The sequence below is a fragment of the Haliaeetus leucocephalus genome, unplaced genomic scaffold (genome assembly GCF_000737465.1).
Source record: "Haliaeetus leucocephalus isolate CR32 unplaced genomic scaffold, Haliaeetus_leucocephalus-4.0 Scaffold83, whole genome shotgun sequence".
NCBI classification, from domain to species: Eukaryota; Metazoa; Chordata; class Aves; order Accipitriformes; family Accipitridae; genus Haliaeetus; species Haliaeetus leucocephalus.
In genome coordinates this window covers 1,079,102-1,105,818 of record NW_010972519.1, presented here as the reverse complement: position 1 = coordinate 1,105,818, position 26,717 = coordinate 1,079,102, and the positions used below count along the sequence as shown (strand labels likewise).

Below are 26,717 nucleotides of genomic sequence, written 5' to 3'. Positions count from 1 at the left end.
ACATCTATCAGCATTTCTTTATAAATCATACTTTTTTTTTTCCGTTTGTGTGTAGCATTTATCCTACTCAGACATATACACAGAGTCATACCAAATGCTTTTGGTTTTTTTCATACAAAAATAAGAACTATTTTTGCCACTTTTATTTGAATGGAGGAAATGTTCCTGGAACAGCTTATTCAACTTGATCACCCATAAAGTATTAGCAGAGCAAAGGTAACTTTTGTATACTGCTAGGACATCATAAGAGAGATCAGAAATTTATCTAGAGATGACATCAGATGAGAAAGAACAGGCATAGACACAAAAGACTAGGCAAGAAGAGGGTATGGACAGCTAATTGGGCAAGTAGAAGACTACTGAATAGGTAACTGGTGGGAAAAGTATCAGGATCAACAAAGCTGGACTTGGTGGTATTGGTGAAGTGAAACCCCCAGACTGACTGACAGTCAATATCACCTGTCAATCAAGAGGCTGAATACACATTCGTTCTTCCAGGTCTATTCATCTTCTCATCAATCAATGGAAATAGCAGAGAAACAAGAAGGTTTCGATTAGAAAACATTGTAAGCTATCCTCCCTTCAGACAATACCAAGTGACGCCTAATGGCTACGGTCTGCCCTCAAGTCATTTGTTTTGTCAGAGACTAAACTCACAAAAGCAAAATGCCTTTGTAAAATGGACAAAACCATGATGAATTTGTTTCTCTGCAAAGAAAAGCCACAAGGTATAGGAAAGTTGACCCAGGCATTTAAGATGCAAAATCATTCTTTAAACATCGTAGCATTCTAAATTGTGGATCAGGCAAGTTTAGTGTGATAAACTCATTGTGTGGAAACCTGATTGTTCTCAATATGTGTTCTCTCTGCAATAGGAGACTTGAAAGGACCGAGAAGACTCAGTCTAAGTAAAGTCAATGCAAATAGTTAATCCTGCCTTGGAGCAGGGGAACAGAGTAGACATCTTCTCAAATATTCTTTATTTTCTATTACCATATTCTACAAATTAAAGAATATTAAATCCCTCTGGAAATACTCTCACTTCTCCTAGCAGCAGCTTAATCTCACTTAAAGGATTTAAATTTATTTGATTTACCCTCAACTTCCTCATTTTCCTTTGTGCAGGCAAGCCCCTAGATATTTGAAAATACACGAGCATATGAGAAAAATGTGAATTATCTCTTGTGGAAAGATTCTGTAGGTATTAACTTTAAAACATACCCTAAAGAATATAGGTTTTGAAGTGAGGTTTAGAGTTGAACATGCTTAGCACAAAAACATATACGTACACTGAAGCATTCAGAGTAATTTGGAACCACGTATTTATTTTTACTATACAGATAACACCTCAGAGTCAGTCAAAGGGTTTTCTCCCTTTCTCTCATTTTCTCAGTTCATTGGAATACATTTGTTATATACCCCATTTAGAAGCTTATAAGAGTGCAATCTATCAGCCTGAAAAATGTTAGTAATAGGAGTATTGGGGAAAAAAAATCATTTCACTTAGAAAGATTAATGGATGAATTTGCCAGTAATCACGTACACATGACTGCAAAGAAGAGGTTTGGGTTTTGGTGGTTTTTTTTTGTTGGTTTGTGTTTTTTTTAAGAGATCAGACATTAAAAGAAAGGCTTGGTGTAAAATATGTCTTTCGTGGTTGAGGGGTTTGGAAGGATCTATTTTCAGTTATCTTGAGTATATCTCTGCATCAGTAGTTGAAATATGTTATTTGTCCTTTCTGATATTACTTCAGTGAACAGTGGTATTAGAGGGATCAGAGATAACAAGTATCACTTACATCTTCTACCCTGACCCTCTTGAATTTTTTAGTTTCTCATTACATCAGTGTTACTAATACTTTTGCTTATGTGCTCTTCAACAAAAAACATTACATTTCTGTAGCAGCCTACCGATATGTCAAATTATACTTGAATTGCTCTCCCATGTGAATGCACAATCTAACCTTGGACCTTTTGCTTGTATGACATATTTCATTTACAAAACCAGGAAGCTTCCACTGCACTAACAAGCATGCCAACACAGCTATATGGTTATTTAAAAAAACCAAAAAACCAAAAAACCAAAAAAACCCCCCAAAATCCCCAAACCCCCAAATTTAAAAAATGCTCCTCTAAGACCATAACCTAAATAAGTGCTGCCTTCTTTAGTCTAAAAGCATAGTTTCTTGATCTTAATCCTTGACACTGCAAAAAATGCCCCCTCTTTAATAATTACCATGGAAATAGTTGACAGATGATCCTTACCCCCGTGGATATTCTTATTTTGAAGGTGAATACCTTCCTTGTTTGTAGGCTGACCATTCCAATGCATTTTTTTCTCTCATGTACAGCATTTTCTTTATTTAACTTAAACTGCAAGAAGACTGGGCACATCACTTCAGAGACGGTCATGAAACGGCACAAACAGGCATTACTTTTTCCTCCTCCTAATGTGCTTTGTCTCTAGACAATGGGCAGAGACTCAACACAGCATTGCCTTTCAGCTTTGTTCTGTCCACAGACAGTGTGAAACCCATTACCAGGCTGGGTCTCCCTTGGACTGCTCTCTAGCAGCATCCCTTACATTCACAGGTATGGTTTTTCTTCCTCCTGGTAGGAATAAGATTCCACACATCTCTCAGGCTGATTTTACTTTCCTAAACTATCTCCCTACTGACTTACAGCTTGATTCTGCCATCAGATAGGTATTCTACCTTCTCTTAACATTGCTGATATCCAGTTAGCTTTGGATTAACACCTTCATCCAGATGATAACTGATGCTAACACTACTGCTAATGGCAGCTACAGTTGCATAAATGGGAGTGAAGACAACAGAAACCAGAGTGATGCATGGACACATGAAGGTATCATTTCTTCCCAATATCTAACTGACTGGGATCAGTCGTTCTTCAACGAGTTTTCTCTTCCCTCTCCCAATAGTTATAATAACGGTAACAAAAAATAATGGCTTGTGTACAACAACTGTAGGATGTCCTCAAATATAATCTTCTGAGATCATCAAGGAAAGATCCACTCCCCAACTTTCCTCATAGCAAGTTTCCTAGAGGACACATGCTATGAATAAAGATTTTGTCTTAGGGTAGCTATGGTCTCTCTAGGAGGGGGCTTCTGCAAAGAGACATCTAAAATTAATGATGACACAAAATTAATTCAGGTGAAAAATCCCTTAGCATGTATATTACTTCTCCAAGCCTCTCCAAGAATTCATGCCATCTCATTTTTGGACATCATTTTGCCAGTATACCCTCCAGAAAGAATGAGTCAGAGGTGAAAACAACTTTTAAGGGAGGATATCCTTTCCCACTGGCATAGGACTTGCAGTTTTCCCATTTCTTCATTTGCAGAGGCAGAGCAATGACAAGCACCATTGAGAGAGTGTTGCAAAAACTGAATGTGGACCCTTGTTGAAGTGCCTGGGCCCATAAGTGCTATAGAAGAACCACTGGAAAGAGAAGAAAATTGAAAATAGAAGAAAATAGAGAAAGTCAAGATGTGCGTTTGCTATTTGTGATACAGAAAGCAAACAGGCATTTGCTGCTAAAAGTCCCTTTCAGGAAACCCAGACTAATGGTTGGGGGTTTTGGTTTGTTTTTTTTTTTTTCCAATTGGCTGAACAAAGACGGATCATTATTTTCAGGTTATTAAATCATAACTCTGTTGTCAAGCTGGGGAATAGCTGTGATAAAAGAAGCCAGCAGAAGAAACGTAAGGGGTCCTCTCACCACTTCTTAGGCATGTCATTTCAAACTCAGTCTTCTTCTGCTTTGATACAGACTGGGAGAGAGACTCTTGGAGAGCAGCTGTAGAGCCACATCTAATTGAACTTTAATACAAAAGCTAATAATTTAAATGCAGTACCATTGGGTTTGTAGGCTTGGTAAGCATTTCTTTCTCCTCCTTGCAGCTCCCAAAAGAAACAATCATACTCACAGGACCTCCACCCATGTTTTCACTGCTATTTTCCAACAGTATACAGGGCACCACAGCCAACCTAGTAGGAACCTATCAGCAGTGCATTTACAGGAACTAATTAGCCATTAGAGTCAAGCCTCTTTTTTACTGGTAGAAATGCAATAGCAACATTTAAGATATAAAAGTGGTTTTACATTGATTGTGTTGATTAATGCATCACATAATGTTTTGCATGCATTACCATCCTTATTGCTCTTTTTTTTTTAATTTATTTTTTTTTTAGCCTGTCTCAGACCACCTGCTTTGGCATCTGAGAGCAGCATTACTATTGCACCTAAGCCCAAAAGAGTAAGAGGTGATTCAGATTGCCAAGAGCCACAGTGAAGTTTTTCCATGGGCAGAATAGGGAGTCGGGGTCTAGCTGCCCTGCACAGAAAGCTGATCTGTTAGGAACTACAGTGGAACTACTATTTCCCAAGGCTTCGCTCATCTTTTTATAAGAGGGATCCCCTATTTGCCATACATGTGCTACAAGTAGTATCCAAACCACCGTACCACGCTCTGGGGCTGAAGAGAATGAATTCGAACTTGAAACGTCAATCAGAAGTTCCCATCTGCATATGTGGATGCAGAGAGCTGCTGCCTCCTCTCCCTCCCTGCAGACCGAGGCCACTGTGCTTTCACGGTATGGGGACGTGAGCAGCAGAGACTGAGCCCCCCACACCCTCTTCCACACAGGTATCCGACACGGATTTTTTTGGAATAGCGAAAAGCTGGAGATGAAAGGTGTGCACGGTGCAGCGGATGCAGAGGAAGCTGACAGCGCTGAATTTCTCACCTTTCTACACCCCCCGAGGACAAACCATTCCCCAGTGAAATAACTGAAGTTGCTGCAAACCCAAAAGATACTGTTCTGCCCTCGGCAACTTTCCACTTTGTTACAACATAGAAGGAAAGCACCTGTACATCCCGTATTTGGGGTACGGACAGAGACACAGTGGCCATTAGACACACCAGTATGGTACTGGTCCTATACCAACCTATATATGAAAAGGCACCTCCACATCACTTCTCCTCTGAAGAAGTTAATCTGCCTCTCCAGTAGCACCAGAGCAAGTATCAATGAGGGAAAACAGCTTCACAAGGTAACACTGTACGCCAGACAGAATGAAAACCCTGCACCCTGCTGCCACACAGAAGGGTGAAATCCAATGCTCCCACCCCAGGCGATGAAGGCTCAGCCACACGTTCTCCAGAGCTGCAGGCAAACCCACAGAACCAGCCTCTACAAGGTCAACCGAGGGGGGGGTCTAGCAGAGAGCCCAGGGTGGGCTGCAATATTGGGCTCACCTGATGTGGGGGAGAAGAGGCCCCGCGGGGTCCCCCACCACGGCAGGCAGCACGATGCTGCAGCCCCCTTAGCTTCCTCAGCAAACCCCGGACGGCAGGGCTGGGAAACGCATCGCTTTGGTGACAGCTTGTAAAATGGAGGTGCTCGCATTTATCTGGTTCACTGGAAGTGTCGTGAGGTTTGATTAAATGATGCTTGAAAACATTAAGGGCACCGGGGGGTTGTACATGAGGAGAGAAGCCTGGACAGCCTCTACTTACTTGCTTAGGAGACAATCTAGATGGGGAGATGGATTCATCAGGGGATTCTGCTCTTCAGGTCCTTTTTTTCCTCCCCCCTGCCTTTTTTTTTTTTTAAAAGCTACGTTTGGCAAACAGTGAAATCTTTTTCTAGGAATATTTTCAATTTACAAAAAAAATATCACATTATATTGAACTTCAGCTCCTTAAAAATTATTTTTTGCAAGCCTTTTCTCTCAGAAAAAATAGCTGCATAGTTTCTCACTACAGAAACTGTGGATATCACAGTCCTCTATGGGATGTGAGCATCCAGTAGTCTTCGGATTTCTTTTATTGTTAATTAGTGATCTAATTAACTAGATCTCTGGCCCACTTAAAACATTATAACAGTATAAATTCTTCATTACTGTGGCAATAAAGAACCCCATTAACAAACACAACTGGAAATTTTCAGTAAGAAGTGGCAAACAAAAAAACCAGTAAGGTTTATACTACTTCTATGTTAAAAGAAACAGTGAAGTTTTTTTATGTTATTTTGTATGTATTTTCTTCCAAAGGATAAAATGAAGACAGGAGAAATACTATTAATACCATTTTAAAGTAGAGTTTAAATGAAGTTATCTATAATTGGATAACGAAATTCGGCTTTTTAAAGTGTATGCCTTGAAAATGGGCCAGAAAGTCATCTGTGCATTTTACTTCTTGACAGTAATCACTTTCAATATTCTGTAAAGGTACCCAGGAGACAAGTAGAGATGTTTGGTAGTGAACAGTAAAACATAATCAGTCTTCAGGAAGACAGTTAAAATTACTGATCTGTGACTTCTCACATGTTCGAGTCAATTAAATATGATTAACGACTACCTGGCCTGATGTGCATGTTGCTCTTTTGGTATGTATATGGGGAAAAAAGATTATGGATATTTAGTCACCCTCCTCCTTCATAGTCATGTGCAGATGTGTCCTAGAGTATGAACATATGTTCAGAAAATGGTTTGAGGATAGGGAAGGAATTGCTGAAACCCAGGAAATGATAGAGGCCTTGCAAGTATCCTGCTGCCTAAAAATCTGCTAAGCTTTTACTAGGGCAGGTGAAAAAAAAGTAAAATATCTAGAATCTGGATCATTTGTTTATATTCTCTTTCTGATGTTATAATGAGCACCATGCCAAACCGGTAGCAAAGGTTTTGCCTACCTGAGCAGGTGGCGGTGGTTGTTGCACAAAGCCCTGGGGCGGTGGTGGTGGCTGCAGCACTTGCTGGGATACTGGTGGACCTGAACCTGTAAAGCCTCCTGGGGGAAGCTGCTGACTTGGGGAAGCCATAATGTAACCCGTCTGCTGGGCAGGCTGCTGCAAGATAGGCGATGGGTAGACAGGACCAGAAGGTGATTCGGGGTTGTCTCCTGATGACTGACGACTTAAGCTCATCTGGTTAAACTGTGTTGTGATGTCATCTCGCTGCAGGGCAAAAGGCAGTAGAAAATGATATAGACATGATGTCTGCGGTAGAAACGCAAATTAGCAAAACAAAAAAGGTTCAAATGGAGCATGAGGGGGAAAGGAATCATTCAGCTCAAATATGTGCCAAATTTTGCACGGATATCTACAAAAATTGAGGCAATTAAAATGAAAATCACTATAAATGCTTTGACAAAGACTTCCAGACTGCAAGGTGAATGGCATCGCTTGGCAGAAAAGCCAATTATTTTGGCTTTTATCCTGCTCCCCCCCCCCCTTTATTCCAAAATGACAAGTGAACTTTACAGTGTTCAAAATAAGACATTTTAAATATAAAGGGCATGAAAATAATGTTATGAGTACCTCTTCCCCCCCCAACAGAATTCCTCGGCCAAACACAAGCTGGTAATTTCACTTGTGTTTCAAAATGATCCCAAGAGGAATTCAGTAGGATTCAGGTGCAGACCTTTTCCTTTTTGGACTGTTTTGAAAATCCGAGGTTGTAGAGAAGGCAAAAAAAGCTAAGCCTTCAGTTGCTATTTCAAGGCTTTTTATCCAGTGTTGGAAAGAAACAAGTACTTTATTTGACTGGAGGGGGATAAAATAAATCTATGGTAGGAAGAATGTACCCAATAAAGTCAATGGACCTAAGTCTCATTACATGCTGGTAAGGATACAAAGATTCTAGACAGTATCTGTTCAGTCTTGCAAAAAGATCCATACCAATCAATGCTCTCAAGTTTATTCTGTTACGGTTGAAGATTTACAAATGTGGTTCTATGCATCTTCATTTGTGCCCTTATCGTAAGACTTTTAAATACTCAACATGAAAACATACTACATACGGCAATAAATCCAGCATAAAACTCCATCATGTGCTAATACGCAGATTATGGTCCCTTCCTTATACCCCCTTCATGGATAGGGAATAAGCACTATAAAAATGCTTTTCATTTAGAACATCCATGCTATTTTTTAAAAGAAGCCTCTTCGATTTTGCTTGCATCCCTGTGGTGTTCATTCTCCAAAACCATCCTGCACAATGTATTTACTGGCAGGAAACTTCAAAATAGAAAAAAAAAATTTGTTTATAGAAAGCACTGCCAGAGACTGCACAGAGACTCACCCTCCCACTCTGAGAGCAGATACCATGGGCCAACATTTTAAACACTCCTGGAAGATCTTCAGGTGGTGTAAGAAAGTAATGCTATTAACTTTACCATCATCCCACATCCACATTCAGGCACATAAGTCGTCTGTCTGAAGTTGTTTCTTTAAAAAGCTAGGATATTCATTACCTGGATGGTGAATGACTGCAAACAGATTCTACGAGAAACTTCACTGAGCCTGGAATGTCTCTGGATTTGCACAACAGAGACCAAGAGCTTCAAAACCCTATAAGTCACACATTGTGTTTATAATGTAATGTACATTGAAGACATTAATTTAGGTGAAGCTTCACTATTAAATTAGCCACTAAAAACATCAGCCTCCCTATGACTATCAGTAGAACAACCTGAGATGCCTGCAAGACACTTTTCAAGGGAATTAGCACAGAGATATGCAACTTCTGTTCATCATGGAACATTTTAAATTGTCCTTTAAATGGTACTGCTCATCTACCAGGCATTAATAACATTATTTTAGCTGCAAGGACCTGTTCAGCTTTGTTCCCATCTCTTACTATAACTATGTGACATCTCTACCTTGGGAAAAAAAATCAGTCATAAACAAGATTACCAGAGCAAGAGAGAAAAATAACAGAAAAAAAATCTTGTAGTGCCTCTTAAAATGTCAGCTTCATTTTACAACAATATAATCTTAGCCCTGGAAGCACCAAGCCAGACTCAGACTCTGGAAGAGCACTCTATTTATTTTTATTATAGATGTCCATCGATGCTCTGCAATGATGCATAGCGTACCACACCTTCTGCAGCTGGTTCACTGCTACTCTGTTTTCCAAGTGCTCTGGTATCATCAGGGAATAAATCCAGGCAGTGGATTTATTATACTGATAAAATAATATAAAATAAAAAATAATGATTTCTAGAGGTCTCTTCTTCAGTCTTTGTGGACATAAAAGGGGGATAACCCAAATCTCAAATGCCCAAGTTAGCAATTTAAGCTCCCTCGCCATAAAGTAGGGAGACAAAAGGTCCTATCACAGGCACAACAAAACATTTTTCTGGAGGCTCTGCTAACCAGGTAGAGAGCCCTGCTCCTAACATCATTCTTCAGGTTAGATAACCAGAATCAGTGGGAATGCTCTTACAAAATGCTTGTCAGTACCAAAAGCGTTAAGGCAAACGGGGATTTAGAAGGGGCTTTCACATGGGACACCCCTCGCAGTGCTCCCCAGAGGCTCTCGGGCATACTCATGCTCACACCCCCAACTTCAACTTCAAGGAAAGAAAAAAAAAAAATAAAAATCTTTAGTACCACAGAAAACTGCTGCGTTGGAGAGACTGGCAGGAGATGCTGGGGAGGGTAAGAAACTGCTGGATATTGGACTGACTGAGAAGATGGCTGCATTGCCTGAACAGGCTGCAAAATAAACACAGTGAAAGACAATAAATACAACCTACTTAGTGAGAGATAACAACAACAACCACCACCACCTCTGTTGCTGAGATCAAAGGTCTCAAACAGAGCTCTGAAAATGCAGGTGACTCATCGCCAGCCCAAGTACGAGAGGTCAGGTACTGATTTTAGTCTTCATTTTAGCCTTAAACCAAACAATTCTTTATTACAGATTTTTCTGCCTATTTTCATATGTTTGATGGCTGTTAGATTAAATAAAGCCACAGCTAAACCTTCTTATTACTGAAGTGAGGCAAAGCCAAATTATGATTCTACATTTAATTTACGTAGATAAAATGGAAGAACAGCACAGTATGAGTACATATTTGAATTTTGCTGATAATGACTGATTTAACTCTGAGCGTGTCATAGGCAAAGGAATAATGACTGTAAAGCTGCTTTGGCAGAACACAATAGCTAAAAAAAAATTGACAAAGAACAGACTGCGAATTATCAACAGGCCTGTCAGCTTGGAGGAGATGTTTATCTAAGTGAAAGAACAATTTTCTACAGCACTATTACCTTAGAATTGCTTTACTATTCCTTTCATTTTAATCTCTCATTTAACTTGAGACTTACACAGGTTTGGTACTACCTCCATCCTCTAAAACTGCTAAGACCAAATCAAGAAATAAGAGCCACAAACACATAAGTCCAAACCCGGTAAAATCAAACCAACTTCACTGAATTTAAACACTGTATTTCTGGGTGACCTGGGATGAAACTGTGCCAAATTATAAAGCCACACAAGAACCACAGTAGATCTTGGCTGCTCTGCGAGTAAGCAGGATGTAGGATTCTTGCTTGAATACTTCCCTCAGCCTGCTCTGGGAAACCAGGCACACAATCCACAAAATTAAGTCTGAACCAGACCCAAACCCTGCTGCCCATGCTCGGTCATGGCTGGCCACACGCCACGGCTGGCCCAGGGGCCAGAGAGCTGACATACCGTGGCACCATGCCCAAACTACGCTGCTCTTCCCTTCTGCTATAGCTCCAGAGCTTGTAGCTCCAGAGCTTCTAGCTTAGAGCAGGGTCATGGCCAGGGGTGCTCAGAGAATGGGCTACCCACAGCTTGGGTCTGATATAGCCAGACATGGAAGAGTTTGTAGAGCCCTGTGTTGCACTTGTTGTACTTGATTCTTTGACTCAATCCCACTGCTGTTGAAAAGGACAGGGAAAGGTCCCTGTCTCTTTGGGGAGAATACAGACTGCATTAGTTTGAGAATGAATGCTTCAGCTTTCACTTAGGGGCAATTTTTGCAATATAAATTTATGTAGACATACACCAACTCACTTAACAGCCCTTTTAAAAATGAAACCATCCTTTAGATGGACGTGAAAAAGGAATCTTCCCTCTCCACCTGTTTCATCCACGTTGAAAATACAGATCATGGGCCCCATTTCTTTCAAAAGAAAAGAAAAACGTTCTGATATTTTGCCTAGCTGCATCCTTCCCTCCTACCCTTTATGTCATCCTTCGTATCCCTGAGAGCTTCTTCTCTTTTTCCAACGGCCACCACACCTACCTGCGTAACAAGGTGACTTGCCATTTGCTGCTGTGGCTGTTGAACCTGCTGAGGCTGCTGGGATGAAGGCTGCTGCTGAGACTGTCCCACCATCTGGCTCCTCATCGTCTGCTGGCCACTGGGAGGATTGTATATTGCCGGTGTTCCATCAGGATTTACAAACGGTTGACCTGAAACAAAACACCCTGCCTTTGCTCAACACTTTTAAGAACGTACTGTTTTCTGTATGAAATCATACAACCTTGCTTTAACTGATCAGTCTTTAGCTGACCTGCTACAACTGTAAAGTGCTCATCACTCTCAACGCCTCATTAAGGCATCAGCTACGGGTTTTTTTGTTTTTTGTGGGGTTTTTTTTTCCAGGCAAGGCAGATAGGAGATACTTGTTTTGGCAGTATGACTTTCCAAAGAATGGGTGGAAGGTTACCATGGCTATAAGATGATTCAGATGCTGTGGTTACTTGAAGTCATTCAATGATGAATCAGTTACTACTAGAATTGAACTCTGGAGCAAACACTGGAGGTAGAGAATATTCACATATATTTTATTGCCACGCAATAGCGGTCAAGCATACACAACTACTCCTGACACACTGTAGTTTGTATGGAAAGGAAAAAACCCAAACCCACTCTTGTTACTGATTTATTTACACATTCTAATAACATAGTGCTGTACTTTTGAGAGCTGTGCCCCATGTAATTAGAGGAGGCAGCACTGGAAATTATCAAGGAAGAAACACTGAAGATGTCTTTGAAGATCTCTTAAATACAGGACAAATTCTGTCCAAAGTTCTACTAAGTTGCTGAACTATTTTTGCTACAGATATTTTAGCTGGGGGAAGTAACCTTGCAAAAGCAATGTTGTTGTTTTTTTTTGTTTTGTTTTTTTGTTTGTTTGGTTTTTTTTTTAAAGTTTACCCAAGTCATTGTCTTACAAACAAAAAAGAAGTGGTATTTCTCTGTAGGGAAAATGTTTTCCATGACCTCAGTTCTCTCTTCACTTCCATCATAAATTCATAAATCAAAGGAATTACAGATGTTTCCATGAGAAAAAAGGAATTTTAGCAATGAAGTGATAACATTTAAAGTAGGTAACTAAAGTATGAATATCTGAGATACAATGGGAGACCTGGAGCAATTCAGTGACTGAGAGCAACAGTGAAATAATGAACTTCTGATTTGTATACCACAAGCATCTCTACCTGTTCCATCTACTCCTCAGCCTTTCAGTTCCTCCCTCTTATTAATCATGGTCAGAAATGTATGAGGAGCACTGGCTAAAGAAACCTTGCCTTCTCTTTCTAAAGCATCAAGACTTTCTGGATGAAGTTGCCATATTATACTGGGCATGTCTCACACTCACAGTGAGAAAGGTCATGATTTGAGTGGAAGAGAAGCACGGGGCAGTTCTGTCCACTAGCTGATTTCCTGCTTCTTGCCGTGAACACACTGGGTGACAATGGCATGGATGCCCTAGATTTGGGAGTCTCAGGCTCCAGAAGCACTTTAGGAGACTGGGGAAGTCAGACTGGGTGAACAGGGTAACAGGCTCCCGAAGCCTGCGCCAGGCACTCAAGGGAAGCTGTAAAGAGCACTTCCTGTGGCTCAGGGAAGGATGAGAGAACTGAAAGAGAAAAGGTCCAGCAATGCTTTTGAAGATGAAAAAAACCCAAGACCTTTCATGAAGAAATCTTGAAATAAGAAATGAAAAGGAGAGATCAGATGGTAACAGGGAAGACATTTGTAAGCTACGAACTGTGGCTCTGATAGAAGGGCAAAGATTGCAATGTCATTTAAAGGAGTAAGATTGAAATGTAAATGCTCTTAAATTGTCAAAGGGGGTTAAGCCAGAGAACATGTCAAGAGAAATGCTTTAAAGGGTAAAACAGACTGGTGAAGCGGGTGAAATGGAGAGTAGAGTAAAACAGCATAGCCACATAAATGGTGTTTTCCCAAAGCAAGCAAGAAGCTTCTCTATCTGGGGTAGGAGAAGGGTAAAGCAGAGGAGAGGAAACAATGGAAACTGCAGATATGGAAGAGAAAGTGTGGATTGCCAACACCTGAGAAGGAGCTGAAAGGTATAATCAGAGCAGGGAGATACTGACAGCATCTGTGAATGCCATTAGAGGCTTGCACAGTCAGTGACTATGTAGTGCGAAAGGAAGCAAAGATCTTTAAAGGACGTGGCACTATGATCAAAAGAGAGAAAAAGATTGGAAGTAGCCACTCTGCAAGAGGAGAAGAGCTAAAGAATGGTGTTACATAGGGAAAGAAAATCTATTCATTACGGGAGACAAAGCTCCTTTTTCCTCTTCTTTAAACTGTCTTCTCTTCATCTATGTTTCTGACAGCATCCATCACTTTGATAGTCGATCACAGCATCCAGCAATCTAAGCCTCCTCCCTATGGAGCTTCTTTTGTAATGTTACTCTAATAAGATGCAGATATTCTGAGCCCAAAGAGTGGCAAATTTGCAGCATGTCTTTTGCTGCATGTTAAAAAAATGGTAGACACTGCAGTATAGCCTGACTTCCAGCACAAGTAGCAGCATGAAGCTATACGTCTGAGACAAGAATTTCAGCCTCTAAAAGAATCTGCTCCCTCCATTTTCTTTACTATGTATGTATTTACAAGGGAGCTACAGAAACAATAAACAAGGTTTGAAAGAAACACAAAATTATATATACACAAAACCACTTGCTCCCTGAATGTTAAACATACTAACACACATGGAGCTCTCAGTGATGTCTCTGCAGACAATGAGGCACGGTAGGAGGGAAAACGAGGCACTCTGGTCTAGTGACAGTATTGAAAGGCATTATACCTATAGCAGAAAAAGACTCCCTAGGTACCAGGGAAAAATATGAGCTAGCTGCTGCAAATTGCTAAACTGACAATACAGATGTAGGAGATGTTCCTCTTAAACAGCTCTTCTGGCTTGTCTTTGCCACGGCCAGGAACGAGCATAACCTCTCAGCTGCTGGTGGGCTCAAAGCAGCAGTGATTCCTTTCATTTGTTTCTCTCAGTCCTATCACCTGAATTATGGATGACTTCTGCATGGAAGCAGACCACATAGCACACAAAATGCCTTCTTCAGTATTGACCAAGAAATTCCAGTGTTACAGATGAACTGTCAACTACCAGAACAACAGAAATAAGTAAATTAATAATGATGGGTTTTGTCCTATGCCCACCTCGCATTCTGTCCTCTCCCCTAACTGAGTTTTTAAGAAATGTCCAAAATCCCCATTTACACTGACGGTATTAGGCTCTCATGTCAATAAGGAAATCACTTGAAAAAAGTACACATAAATAGTAAAGAGTTTAGAAAAGTACAAGTTTTTGCAAGCTACTAAGTCACCTCTCTGGAAAGAACTTAGCACATTTGAATCTAAACAAACAAGAACTCCTCCCTAACTTCATATACGCTGATATATAATCATCAGCCCCAGGTACTACTATCTCCAAATATCTGTGGAAAGCTTGGTTTAATAGTCTGTCAAGGCTGTGTTTTCTTACATGCTGCATCTTTCAGGTTTTCTTGACTGAATTCTGACAAAAAAAAAAAAGTACTTTTAGCTGTGGACTCACAAATAAGCTTTACAGATTTGCACCAAAATATTGGAACACAGGGGTGTAATATACATAAAATACTGGTTAGAAACAAAAATCCACAAATAAAAAGCTCCTGAATGTTCTATTAAGGATTCTGGAAAAATATTTTTGAGTTCAACTCTCAGCTCCCAGTATAATGGAAAATACATTTCACTGTAGGTTTTGTTATTTTAAACCCAGCGTAACTCAGCAAAGGTTGACAGCACGGCTAGTCACGGTCACTGAAATAGTCCAAATCACTGAAGAAGCATCACAGGCTCAACTTCCCTGAACGTTTTTAATGCTGTCAGTACAATACTGTGGGGAGTAATAGTGTAACATGATCTGGACTTTGTCTGGACCAAGGAGGTAAGAAATTGCCTTAAACTTTCAGCAAACACAGAAGTTCAAGCTGAGTGGTTTCTGAAGTGTCCACAGTGCTTCGGTGACTGCAAGCGCCTCGTTTGTGCACTGCAGTGCTGCTAACTACCAGGAATTGAAGAGATTACAACTTGCTCTTATCACAAAACTTCCAATTTAAATAAAATTGCTAATCACACAGCTCACATAACAAAATTAACTCTGAAGTGCTAATTCAAATGCAGCCTTTAAGCCTTTTGAAATTCTGCTGTTAAGCACAATCTCTAAGACTTTGACATCATATTTTGGTCGCACTATTATCTTGGCATGCTTGATATGGAAGAGTATCTGTCCTTACTGAAGCTAATGGGATCTCAGAGGATTCATCATAGCCAAGGAGTGCCAGGACTTTACAAGATGAATATCCTGTCTGGGACCGTAGGAGTGTGTTTTGTATCACTTCCCACCAGCTATACCACGACAGCCTCAGAAAGCCAATCCAGCTTTGCCTGCAGATTTGAAAAAACAACCTGCCACATGTCATTTCTGTGTATATTTGCTACTTGCTTCCTCAAAAATGCCTCAAGGAAAATATCTCTAGAAACAAGAAATTTGCTGATTCCCCAGGTGACATGGGAAACACTGAAGGGCAGTACCAGGTGGGAAAGCATTGTACTGACCTGTGTGCGGGTTGAGAAGGATACTGCCAGGTGGTATCCCTGCAGCTTCAAGTGGAAGAATGATATAGCTGGTGTTGCTGGGGGCCACCTGGCCACTCATCCCGTTCTCAGGGTAGGAGACGCTGCCTGAAGAGCTGGCTGTCACCCCGGGGACAAGAGATGCACTTTGGAGAGGCTGATGTATTCGTGACAGTGATCCTGAGGAGCCAGCGCTGCTGGAAGACTCTGAGCCTAATAGAAAGACAACCGTAGCAGAGGGGGGTTAACAAGGGACCCCAATCCCCATCAGACACAGCGCATACGCGAGGACAGCCTTCGCAGCCTGTAAAGGCAAGCACTAGTCCACGCTTAGCTGGTAGGAGTGGGATTTTCACTCCCTACTGAGCTCAATATCCAGTGGTATTTTTACAATTCAAAAGACTACTTTCCTCCCGCAACATCTGCTTCCTCTCAGCCAGTAAACAGCTTTATCAAACAGAACACAAAATGATCAGCATGTATTTATAATGCCAGAGTATTGGTTCATAAAGTATAAAAACTAAACGCGGGGTATGTAAACAAAAAAGAAAAAAAAAACACAACACAAAACCCCACCTAACGTTTTCTGTAAGGGAAAAAAAAAACCCTAAAACCCAGCAACTGTTGTCAGTCAAGTAACAAGGTAGCTGTGCCGTACATGTATTAACTTAAAGCTACCTAAGACACTACCTAAGACTTTTGCCACTTTGTTTTTTCAGCACCTAGCCTATTAAAATTGATCAGTCAAGATAAATCAAATGTGCTAAAACACATTTGTGCCTGGATGGTTGGGTTGACATATTATTTTAAAAACCAAATATAATTTCCAAACTTAAGAGATTTTACTTGATTAGATTTCAGTTTGCTTCACGTAAAAATGACAAGAATCTCTGAGAGCTTAAGGCTTAGATGAACGTCCTCCTTAAAGTAGGATGTTAAGACAAATACAAGGAAGGAGTGGAAGCAAATGTCTGTATGGATGCTTCCTCCCAAAAGTAAAGTATATTTTAACTGCAACTTCTTTTACTTTACTTCTGTGCACTGTCTATGCATCTTACATTAATTACTAACCTCCTTAGTGCCCTCCTGCAGGTGGAGACTAAAAGAAAAGACAGAACTCAGACTTAAGTTTTAGCAAACTTCTTTCTTAGAGGGCAAATTACATCCCTTCATATTTGGGATACTACAGAAGGACCCTGCAGTAGACTGCTTGGAGCCTCAGATTCGTTTTCAGCCAAACCCATATTGAAATTCATTTATTTCCTCATAATTAGAGCAAAACAGTTTTCCCCTGAAGAAATAACACCAGCATCCTGTTATTTAACAGAGGGTCTTTCCACAGATTACTGTGGATTGCTGTGCAAAACACATTTTTATCCATCTTCTCCAAACTTCATATTCATACGGCAGCTACTACAGAGACAGTCCTTTTTATGAGCTGTGCACGATTTGCCATCACCAGGACCCTAAATCTGCTTCTCCTGTATCTAATCAAGAAAGTAATAGAGATTTCAGAAGTTGTTTTTGATTTGTATAAATACATTTCAAAGTTGTATTAGTTGCTATATTCCTCCCCCTCCACCCCCCTGTAGACTGAGGTTGGAAATCTAGAAAGATTATTCCTGCAGGGACAGTTTTATTTATTGGATCATTTCAGAGTTTCTACAAATTGCAGGGATATTCCTGGAGGTCATCCTCACCAAGCTGCAAGCAGTACTTGGCATCTTCCTCGCAAATGAAAATGCAACCGCTGGAGTTTAATTTTCCTTCTACAGCAGTTACCAGGCCCTTCCCTGCGTTTCCCTTCTACATGCGCTTCATGTTGCTTCTTTGAGTTCTTGCTTTACTTTCTCCTCTTTTCCATCACCTATTGAATTCAACAGGTTGGAAAGTTACCTGAAGATGCAGGAGTGGTGATGAGATTTCATAAACCTCCCATCATTTGTAAGCATGTAAGTAGCATCAAGCCTGAGTTCGGACTTCTCTCTCCCCATTTTGTGCTATTCTGAAGAAATGCTGTTAGCATAAAAAAAAGATTGCAGCTCTGACATTCAATTGTTTTTTCTCTTCTGCCTTTCAGCTGTTTTTATGGCAGAATCACGGATTGATCTTTACCAGCTTCTGAATGTTAAAAGCTAAAGGACTGCAATGAATTCGGATGTACTCATCAAATGGTAGGCAGAAGCAGTAGAAAAACCTCTGCAGCTATCACCCTACATTGGCCAAGATGATAGCTTTGAAACGTCTGCCTTAAAAGATCTGAGATCCACTCTCCTATGTCAGTAGATCAAGTTGGTGATTTTGAAAGAACACAAATAAGACGCAAAACCATTTCAGCAACTTTCTGAATATTAAAAAAAAAAAATCCCAGAAATTATTACTTAACCAATTTTTCCCCCATTTATCCTGTGTAAGAATGATCTATTTTAATTTTTTTCCATCACTACAACTTATTTCTTATCATTTTAAGTCTAGACATATTAAGCCAAGTAAATTCCAACACTAATGTTTGGAAATTAACACCAATTAATCTTGTCTTTGTAGCTCTGATTAGCCATTTTCATGGTGTCTAAATTTGGAATAAGAAATCACCACATAATGAATTCAGTACTGTAGCAAATGAAAAAAAAATGAACTATCTGACTTTATTCAGATTCACATTTAGAGATGTCTTCCTAAAGACTTCTGAAAGGAATTTTGACTAAATGAGATTTTTGCCCCCATTACACAATTCAACCTCTTTTTTCTTCCAGTATGTAATGATGGCTACTTCTTCTAGATTCTTCTATAATCTTCTTGCTGCTTCACAGCTGGCACGATAATAACCTTCATATTCTCATCACTTTCCATTAATATATTTTTACAGTATTCTGAGAGATACAGCAGTTCAGAGTGGTAAAAAAAAAAAAAAGAGAAAAATCACCACAAATGCCTAATAGCTTAGAGGGTTTGAGGAGGGAGACAATGGAGGTACCATTAACTTTCCAATATTCTGAGCATTAGTGAGCGATGCAACATGTCTTGCTGTATTTTCTTTGGGACAGTATCCAGTATCTGATGACTTTGAACATCTCTGCTCATCCCACCTTCCAAGCCTGAGGTAAATTTTTCCTTTCTTAGCAACTGGACTCTCAAGATCTACCCACTACTTGCTCCAGATGGTCAATTTTTCAGGAACAGTAGAGCGCTGATCAACTCTGGACATATTTTTGGTTTGGGTATAGTTTCTTGGCTCAGGAATATTTATTTGCTACTTTTGTAACATACAGAAGTGCAAGTGACTTACAAAGTATTTAGGTGGTTTTTATGATAATGGTACATGCTCACGTGAACACAATTATTTCTTTGCAAGCTGCACTTTTAAAAATAAGATTGATGTTTCAGCAGTTGGTTGGCAGGAAGAATATGACTGGAAGCAGTTGGCTCGTGATTTATTGCCCATACATTGACATTCCTACGGTTTCTCTGGGACTCACAAGATCCATCAGACTAACGCCCGATTAAAGGAAATCATAAAGAAGCAGAAATCCAGTTCCAAAACTCAGAGACAAATTTATATTTTACTGGACACTTCATAAAAACTTAAAAAAAAAAAAAAAGTAAAAAAAAAAAGTAAAAAAAAAAGTAAAAAAAAAAAGTAAAAAAAAAAGTAAAAAAAAAAGTAAAAAGAGTTAATGTATTGAAATGCCTGCAGTATAATCATCTTTCCCAACCGAAGTAGCAATGAACACCTAACAGGAGAGATTAGACTGTGGCTCCAATTACTTGGAGCCCCGCCAAGGAAGTTAACGATCCCTACAGATCTGTATCAACACAGCTGATATGCCAATGCAGCCACCTTTTCGTAAATGGTGGGGAAAGAAATACACTCTAACAGATGCGCATTCCACTGAATGGAAAATACATTAAGAGAAGCTAAAGATACAATAGTTACATCTTCTAAGTCTTCCAACAATTATTTAAATAGGTATGTAGATACACAGAGGACATTTCTTTGAAACGCAACTTGTCTTCCCTCCTAATAATGGATATTAAAACCTGTTGCAAGGTGTCAGCAAAAATAATGTGGTAGTTGATGAACTAGATTTTCTCTTCATGGGTGTGTTAGAGACTGAACAGGTACATCTTTGATGCCCGCAGGGACATCTATTTCACTTACCACTCTATACGCTCAGTCAGTCCTGGAAAGCCCACTCTATTATTGGAAATCTAAACTAACCAACTCTTTGTATGATGTCCTAAGTTGTAGGAATGCAATCTGATTGCGATTTGTTAAATTATTAACTCCCCACTCAATATTGAACTATAGCTTAATACATCTCTATATATCTACTAAGCTTCAGAAAAACAGAGAACAAAGGTTTTTTTGCAATATACAATCTGTGCTTTTCAGTGGAACAGGGCTCTCTAAACAATCAACAGGTGCATGAAAATAACCATCAGAACCATGAAAATAACCATGTAATGGGTTTCTAACAGCCCCTTTTGTGAAGTTTGCAAGAATGAAGTAACAGAATTCCTTTGCTAAGCTCTAATTCCTGTGCAGCTGAATGCAATTAAAGTCTAAAACTAATTGACACAACTGGACTCTACTGCGGAGAACAGTACATTCTATGATCTGTCTTTGCCTAAGGGGAGGCTAACATCTTTCTGTGCTTCAGTTTCTGTTTGTCTGCTATGTACCATTAATTACTGATTTATCAGAAGTGAAGGCTGAGGGCAGAACATTTAATTTGGTGACGATATTAAAAATGAACCAGAAAGGCTACAATGCTAATATTGCATCACTGCATACACTCTCAAAGGCAGCTGTGAGCCATCTCTGAAAATCCTGCAAGTTTTAATATTCTTATGCTCAAGAAGGATGTTTGACAATGCTTCTGGATGACCATCATATACGTAGAATAATTTTCACATTTAAAATGGTCACAAACATTTTGCCATCGTTTAGCTAATGAAGAACATTTTGAGCAACTAATAACTTCAGACTGATTTCATGCATACTACGTGCAAGACAAAAATGTTTCAAATTTATTACTGTGAATCATAGACCACTTCAGACAACGGACTAGTACTTCCTGCAGAGGAGAACCAGGACAGAATTGGTGTCTACCAGGCTCTGCCACACTACCAGGGCAGCTTGCCTAACGTTTGTAACTACACCTCTGCAATCCCATTTCAATCACTGTAGTAAAGACAACAGAAAATAAACAAAATCCCCCAAAATAAAAACATGATCAAGCTTTAAATGTGTCCTGAGCTACAGAACACCCAGCGCTGCCTATGACCGGAGTACAGAGTAACAGAGACCTAATGCAAAACATGCACAATGAAGTGTCGCTTGGTACCTAATCCACCTTAGAAAACATATGCAAATAGCACATGGGGGCTCTGACAGCTGTATGAGCACCCTCAGCATTTTTTGGTGAAGGGAGAACACTTTATCAAGACATATTTCCCCATTATTTTTTGAACAGTCATTCTTTTCTGCTTTACTGCCATTCAATAACATTTTAGAGAGAAGGAAAGAAATAGTGATTCAGATATTATTTCCTATGACTTTCCTCAGGCTGACTGACAGTTTCACTCTGTGTCCTGGCTTTGAAGGTGTAAGTTTGTTTTGACATCTAGCCTTGCTCTTTTTCCCCGCTTCTTCCTCTTATTTTGTTTCTTTTTTACTCTTTCTGTACCTCAACTAGCTTTAACACTTTGCTTAAAAAAAGTCAAAGCACTTACAATGTGTAATTGCTCTGCAAAGAACATGGAATTTTAATATTACTAATGTTTAAAAAATGTATTGTAAGACCTTCCATTTGAAAGCAATTTTGGGTTTGGTGCATACGGAGTGCAGATGCATTTACAACTATTGTCATGCTTCAGAGATCTCTCCTTTAATACATTTTCTAAGTGTACCCTTTAATATGCTTGATCTTAACACAAAAATGGCTACTTAAAAGTATTACTCTTTTGCAATTAAGTGTCTCAACCCTCCAAACTGGATTTCCCTGATACCATTTTAAATGCTCTGCACCTCTGCAATACAATGCTGCAGAGAAATACATTTATTTACCTGCACTCTACTGAAGGTGAATGATATGAAAAAAGTATACCCAGGAACCCGTGCCTCCTCCCCATTTCACGCATATCAAATTGAATTCTGATGCAATAGAAAGATTCACGGGAGGCAAAGAAATCTGGAGATAAAATCACAGTCTACTGCATACTTCAGGCCCCACTGTATAGCCCCTTCAACCTTTATACAAATAAAAAAATACAGGGAAGTGTAGTTTCAAAACTACATAGCAAAACCAGTGGGTATGCTGCATATGCTTATGCTCAGGAACAAGCCAGAGGTAAACAACCATACTGTACTAATTTTTCAAGTCAAATTCATGTCTTAATTCCATAGGATTTCACAAACTTGAGGATGGAGTGAAACTGAATGAGAAGATTATCTTAGGAAGGGATCCTTATAGGTCCCTTCCAACTTGAGATATTCTGTGATGCTATGAATCTTAATAATAAACGCAATATTTGTCTAGGGCCTCAAAAGAAACATAAAAAAGAAGCATTAAGAAGAAGAAGAGGCAGGATATTCCAAAAGCTCCCAGCAGCTTTATGACCAGAAGAGTTTGAAAGAGCAGCTTTCCAACCAGCCGGGTTCTTTACAGCTGTGAAATATAACAAATGCACAGGGGGCAGTTCCTGAACTGGGAGAACCTCAGGGGGAGGTCAGAGAGCTGCTGGGAGCCCACAGCTCTCCCAACAGCGGCTGACAGGACCTGGGCCAGGCCAGGAGCAACGTTGGCCATGCCCCCTGCCACGTCTAAAAGAAGCCCTTAGGCAGTACTAGCGACCAGGGCATGGCGCGGCAGTTGGCGCACAGGAAGGGTGCCAAAGCTCTGCCAGCTCGACCAGGGAGCAACGGTACCCACCTGGCAGAAGACCATGGCCTCTGTAAGCTCTGCACCCACCACGAGTGACCCAGCTGCCCAGAGCGAGCTCCAGTGGGAAGATGCCGCCACCCCAGTGCCGGGCTGCAGGCTGTGCCCCACTCTTACGCCGGGATGGGACGACAGCAGTGAGCACACCGTGGGAGGCATGCCCAGGGAGAGGAACTCCTCCGCTTAGTGACAGGGCTTGGGGAGGAGCCAAGTGGGTTGAGGAGTATCAGGGAGTGCGCGCGAGACAGAGACTACCAGAATCACCCCCTACCTTCCCTGGGACAGGCATGGCAGGCAGGCAGGATGTGTGATACGGAGGATTCCCTATCCTCTCTCTGCCTGGCTGAACGAGGTGACTCAAGGGATAGGGGACAATGGCGACAAGCAGGCTGCAGCAGCAAGCGCAGGTACGAGGCTCTGCAAGTGGAACCGCACAATGACGAGGACGATGGCTCATCCAGCTTGGAGGTGTCACCGAGGTTAAGTCAGCCTACGCCCTGTGTCAAAACTGCTTCCATAAAGAAAAAAATGGGTCACTGTCATAGGAGACTCCTTCTGAAGGGACCAGAAGGCCCCGTATGCAGACTGGACCCACTTCTTAGGAAAGTCTGATGTCTCCCTGGGGCCCAGGCTGAAGATGTGAAGAGAAAGCTTCCTACCCTGATACGGCCCTCAGATTATTATCCATTATTGATTTTTCAGGGAAGCAGCGATGAAGTTGCAACAAGAAGTACAAGGGCAATCAAGAGAGACTTCGGGGCTTTGGGATGACTGGTTAAGGGATCAGGAGCACAGGTAGTGTTCTCCTCTAGCCTTCCAGTTGCAGGGAATGATGAGGGAAGAAACAGGAAGAGCCAGCGGATCAATACCTGGCTCTGAGCCTGGTGTCACCAGCAGAATTTGGGGGTTTTTGATCATGGGTTGGTTTACATGACACCAGGCCTGCTGGCAACAGACAGGGTACAAAGGGGGAAAAGGATCTTTGCACAGGAGTTAGCAGGGCTCATTGAAAGAGCTTTAGACTAGATGTGAAGGGGGAAAGGAAGAAAACCAGGCTTGCCAGAGATAAGCCTGGGGTTGGCACGCTAATGTTTGAGGGACGGTGTGCCAGCAAGGTCCTTTGCTCTTCCATCTCAGTGGAGGTAGGGGATGGAGATCCATGTGGCAGCAAAGACACATGGGTTATTGATGTGTTGGAAACCACTGAAGCACCTCAGAATGGTCACATAGGAATTAGGGCTTCTCCCCCCAAAAAGCTGGTGGGATCAATAGTCCAACTAAAGTGCATCTACACCAATGCAGGCAGCATGGGCAACACACAGGAGGAGCTGGAAGCCATTGTGCAGCAGGAAAACTATGATATGCTTGCCATCATGGAAACATGATGGGATGACTTGCACAACTGGACTGCTCCAATGGATGGCTATAAACTCTTCAGAAGGGATAGGCAAGGAAGGAGAGGCGGTGGGGTAGCCCTGTATGTTAAGGGAGTATTTTGATTGTCTAGAGCTTGATGATGGTGAGTGTTTATGGGCAAGAACAGGGGACAGGCCAACAAGGCAGATATCGTGGTGGGAGTCTGTTATAGATCACCCAACCAGGATGAAGAGGCAGATGAAATATTCTATGAGCAGCTGGGAGAAGTCTCACAATTGCTAGCCCTTGTTCTTGTGGGGGACTTCAACTTACCAGATGTCCGCTGGAAATACAATACATCAGAGAGGAAACAGTCTAGGAGGTTCCTGAACTGTGTGGAAGATAACTTCCTCACACAGCTGGTGAGGGAGCCAACCAGGCAAGGCACACCACTGGACCTGTTGTTTGTGAACACTTGTGGGTGATGTGATGGTTGGAGGCTGTCTTGGGCATAGCAATCACAAAATGATAGAGGTTTTGATTCTTGGAGAAGGCAGGGGGGGAGGTCAGCAGAACTGCTACCTTGGACTTCTGGAGGGCAGACTTTGGCCTGTTCAGGAACCTGGCTGACAGGGTCCCTTGGGAAACAGTCCTGAAGGGCAAAGGAGTCCAGGAAGGCTGGGCATTCTTCAAGAAGGAAATCTTAAAGGTGCAGGAGCAGGCTGTCCCCATGTGCCAAAAGATGAGCCAGTGGGGAAGAAGTCTGGCCTGGCTGAACAGAGAGCTTTGGCTGGAACTCAGGAAAAAAAAGGAGAGTTTATGACCTTTGGAAGAAGGGTCAGGCCACTCAGGAGGACTATAAGGATGTCGTGAGGTTATGCAGGGAGAAAATTAGAAGCGCCAAATCCTAGCTAGAACTTAATCTGGCTACTGCTATAAAAGACAATTAAAAACGTTTCTATAAATACGTTAGCAACGAAAGGAGGGCTAAGGAGAATCTCCATCCTTGACTGGATGCGGGGGGAAACATAGTGACAAAGGCTGAAGAAAAGGCTGAGGTACTTAATGCTTTCTTTGCCTCAGTCTTTAATAGTAACACCAGTTGTTCTCTGGGTACCCAGCCCCCTGAGCTGGAAGACAGGGACAGGGAGCAGAATGAAGCCCCCATAATCCAAGGGGAAATGGTTAGCAACCTACTAGACCAATTGTATGGCCAACTGTATGAGATTCAACAAGGCTAAGTGCCAGGTCCTGCACTTGCGTCACAACAACCCCATGCAATGCTACAGGCTTGGAGAAGAGTGGCTGGAAAGCTGCCTGGCAGAGAAAGACCTGGGGGTGCTGGTTGACAGCCAGCTGAATATGAGCCAGCAGTGTGCCCAGGAGGCCAAGGCGGCCAGTAGCATTCTGGCTTTTATCAGAAACAGTGTGGCCAGCAGGACTAGGGCAGCGATCTTCCCCCTGTACTCAGCACTGGAGAGGCTGCACCTCAAATATGGTGTTCATTTTTGGGCCCCTCACTACAGGAAAGACGTTGGGGTGTTGGAACATGTCCAGAGAAGGGCAACAAAGCTGGTGAAGGGCCTGGAGCACAAGTCTTATGAGGAGCGGCTGAGGGAACTGGGGTTGTTTAGTCTGCAGAAAAGAAAGCTGAGGGGAGATCTTATGGCTCTCTACAACTACCTGAAAGCAGGTTGTAGCGAGGTGGGGGTCGGTCTCTTCTCCCAAGTAACAAGCAACAGGATGAGAGGAAATGGCCTCAGAAATGACCTCAAGTTGTGCCAGGGGAGGTTTAGATTGGATATTAGGAAAAATGTCTTCACTGAAAGGCTTGTCAAGCATTGGAACGGGCTGGGCTGCCCAAGGAAGTGGTTGAATCACCATCCCTGGAGGTACTTAAAAGATGTGTAGGTGTGGCATATAGGGACATGGTTTAGGGGTGGACTTGGCAGTGCTACGTTAATGGTTGGACTCAATTATCTTAAAGGTCTTTTCCAACCTAAACGATTATATAATTCTATAAAATTTTAAACTATGATCAAGATCCAGAGATCCAGAATGTAGTTACAAAGTCAAAGGTTTTCTTGATTTATTCTGAAAACTCCATTCCTGAGCATCCTGAATCACAGCAAATGCTACTGTACAATTTTGGGAATCGGAGTGAAATCTGACCAACCCAGGTTTGATAAACTGGGTTTAAATTAAGTACCGTCCATAAAACACTCTCGAGCTGAAAGAGCACTAAGTGCTAAGTATTGATTACCACTTGTCCTGTACTATATTTATCAAATGAACCAAACTGATGGAATCATCTGATGGGCTCATTATTTATTATGCACTTTTACACAAAAATATAATAGAGAAGCTTAATGGCATGGTTTGAAATTACTTAGATCCAGACCCTGTGACTCACTCATATGTTAATGTACCCATGAAGTTAATGCAAATAAATGCAGAATTCCCACCAGGTTCGTAGTGTCCTTAAATGGTGCTTTCACTTAATGGGAACTAAACAAGAAAATGGTGAGATTGTGGGACCTCTGTGAATCCAGTGCTTCTGCCTGCTCAGACCACAGCACGCTGCCTCATCTGCCAGCAGCAAGGGAGAGGCTGTACTCCCAAGACACAGACGGTCTGCATTTCAGCAACGACAACAAAACGTTCTTCGATTTC

General features: G+C 41.4%; 1 protein-coding gene across 1 annotated transcript in view; it reads right to left on the bottom strand.

Moving 5' to 3' along the window:
* Positions 1-26,717, bottom strand: part of ARPP21 (cAMP-regulated phosphoprotein, 21kDa) — a 109,581-nt gene that overhangs the window by 40,388 nt on the left and 42,476 nt on the right. The window contains exons 16-18 of the mRNA XM_010582368.1: positions 15,727-15,957; positions 11,092-11,261; positions 6,719-6,982 (exon numbers count right to left, since the gene is read on the bottom strand). Of these exons, the coding sequence (XP_010580670.1) occupies positions 6,719-6,982; positions 11,092-11,261; positions 15,727-15,957 (665 nt within the window). The remainder of the gene's footprint in view (positions 1-6,718; positions 6,983-11,091; positions 11,262-15,726; positions 15,958-26,717) is intronic.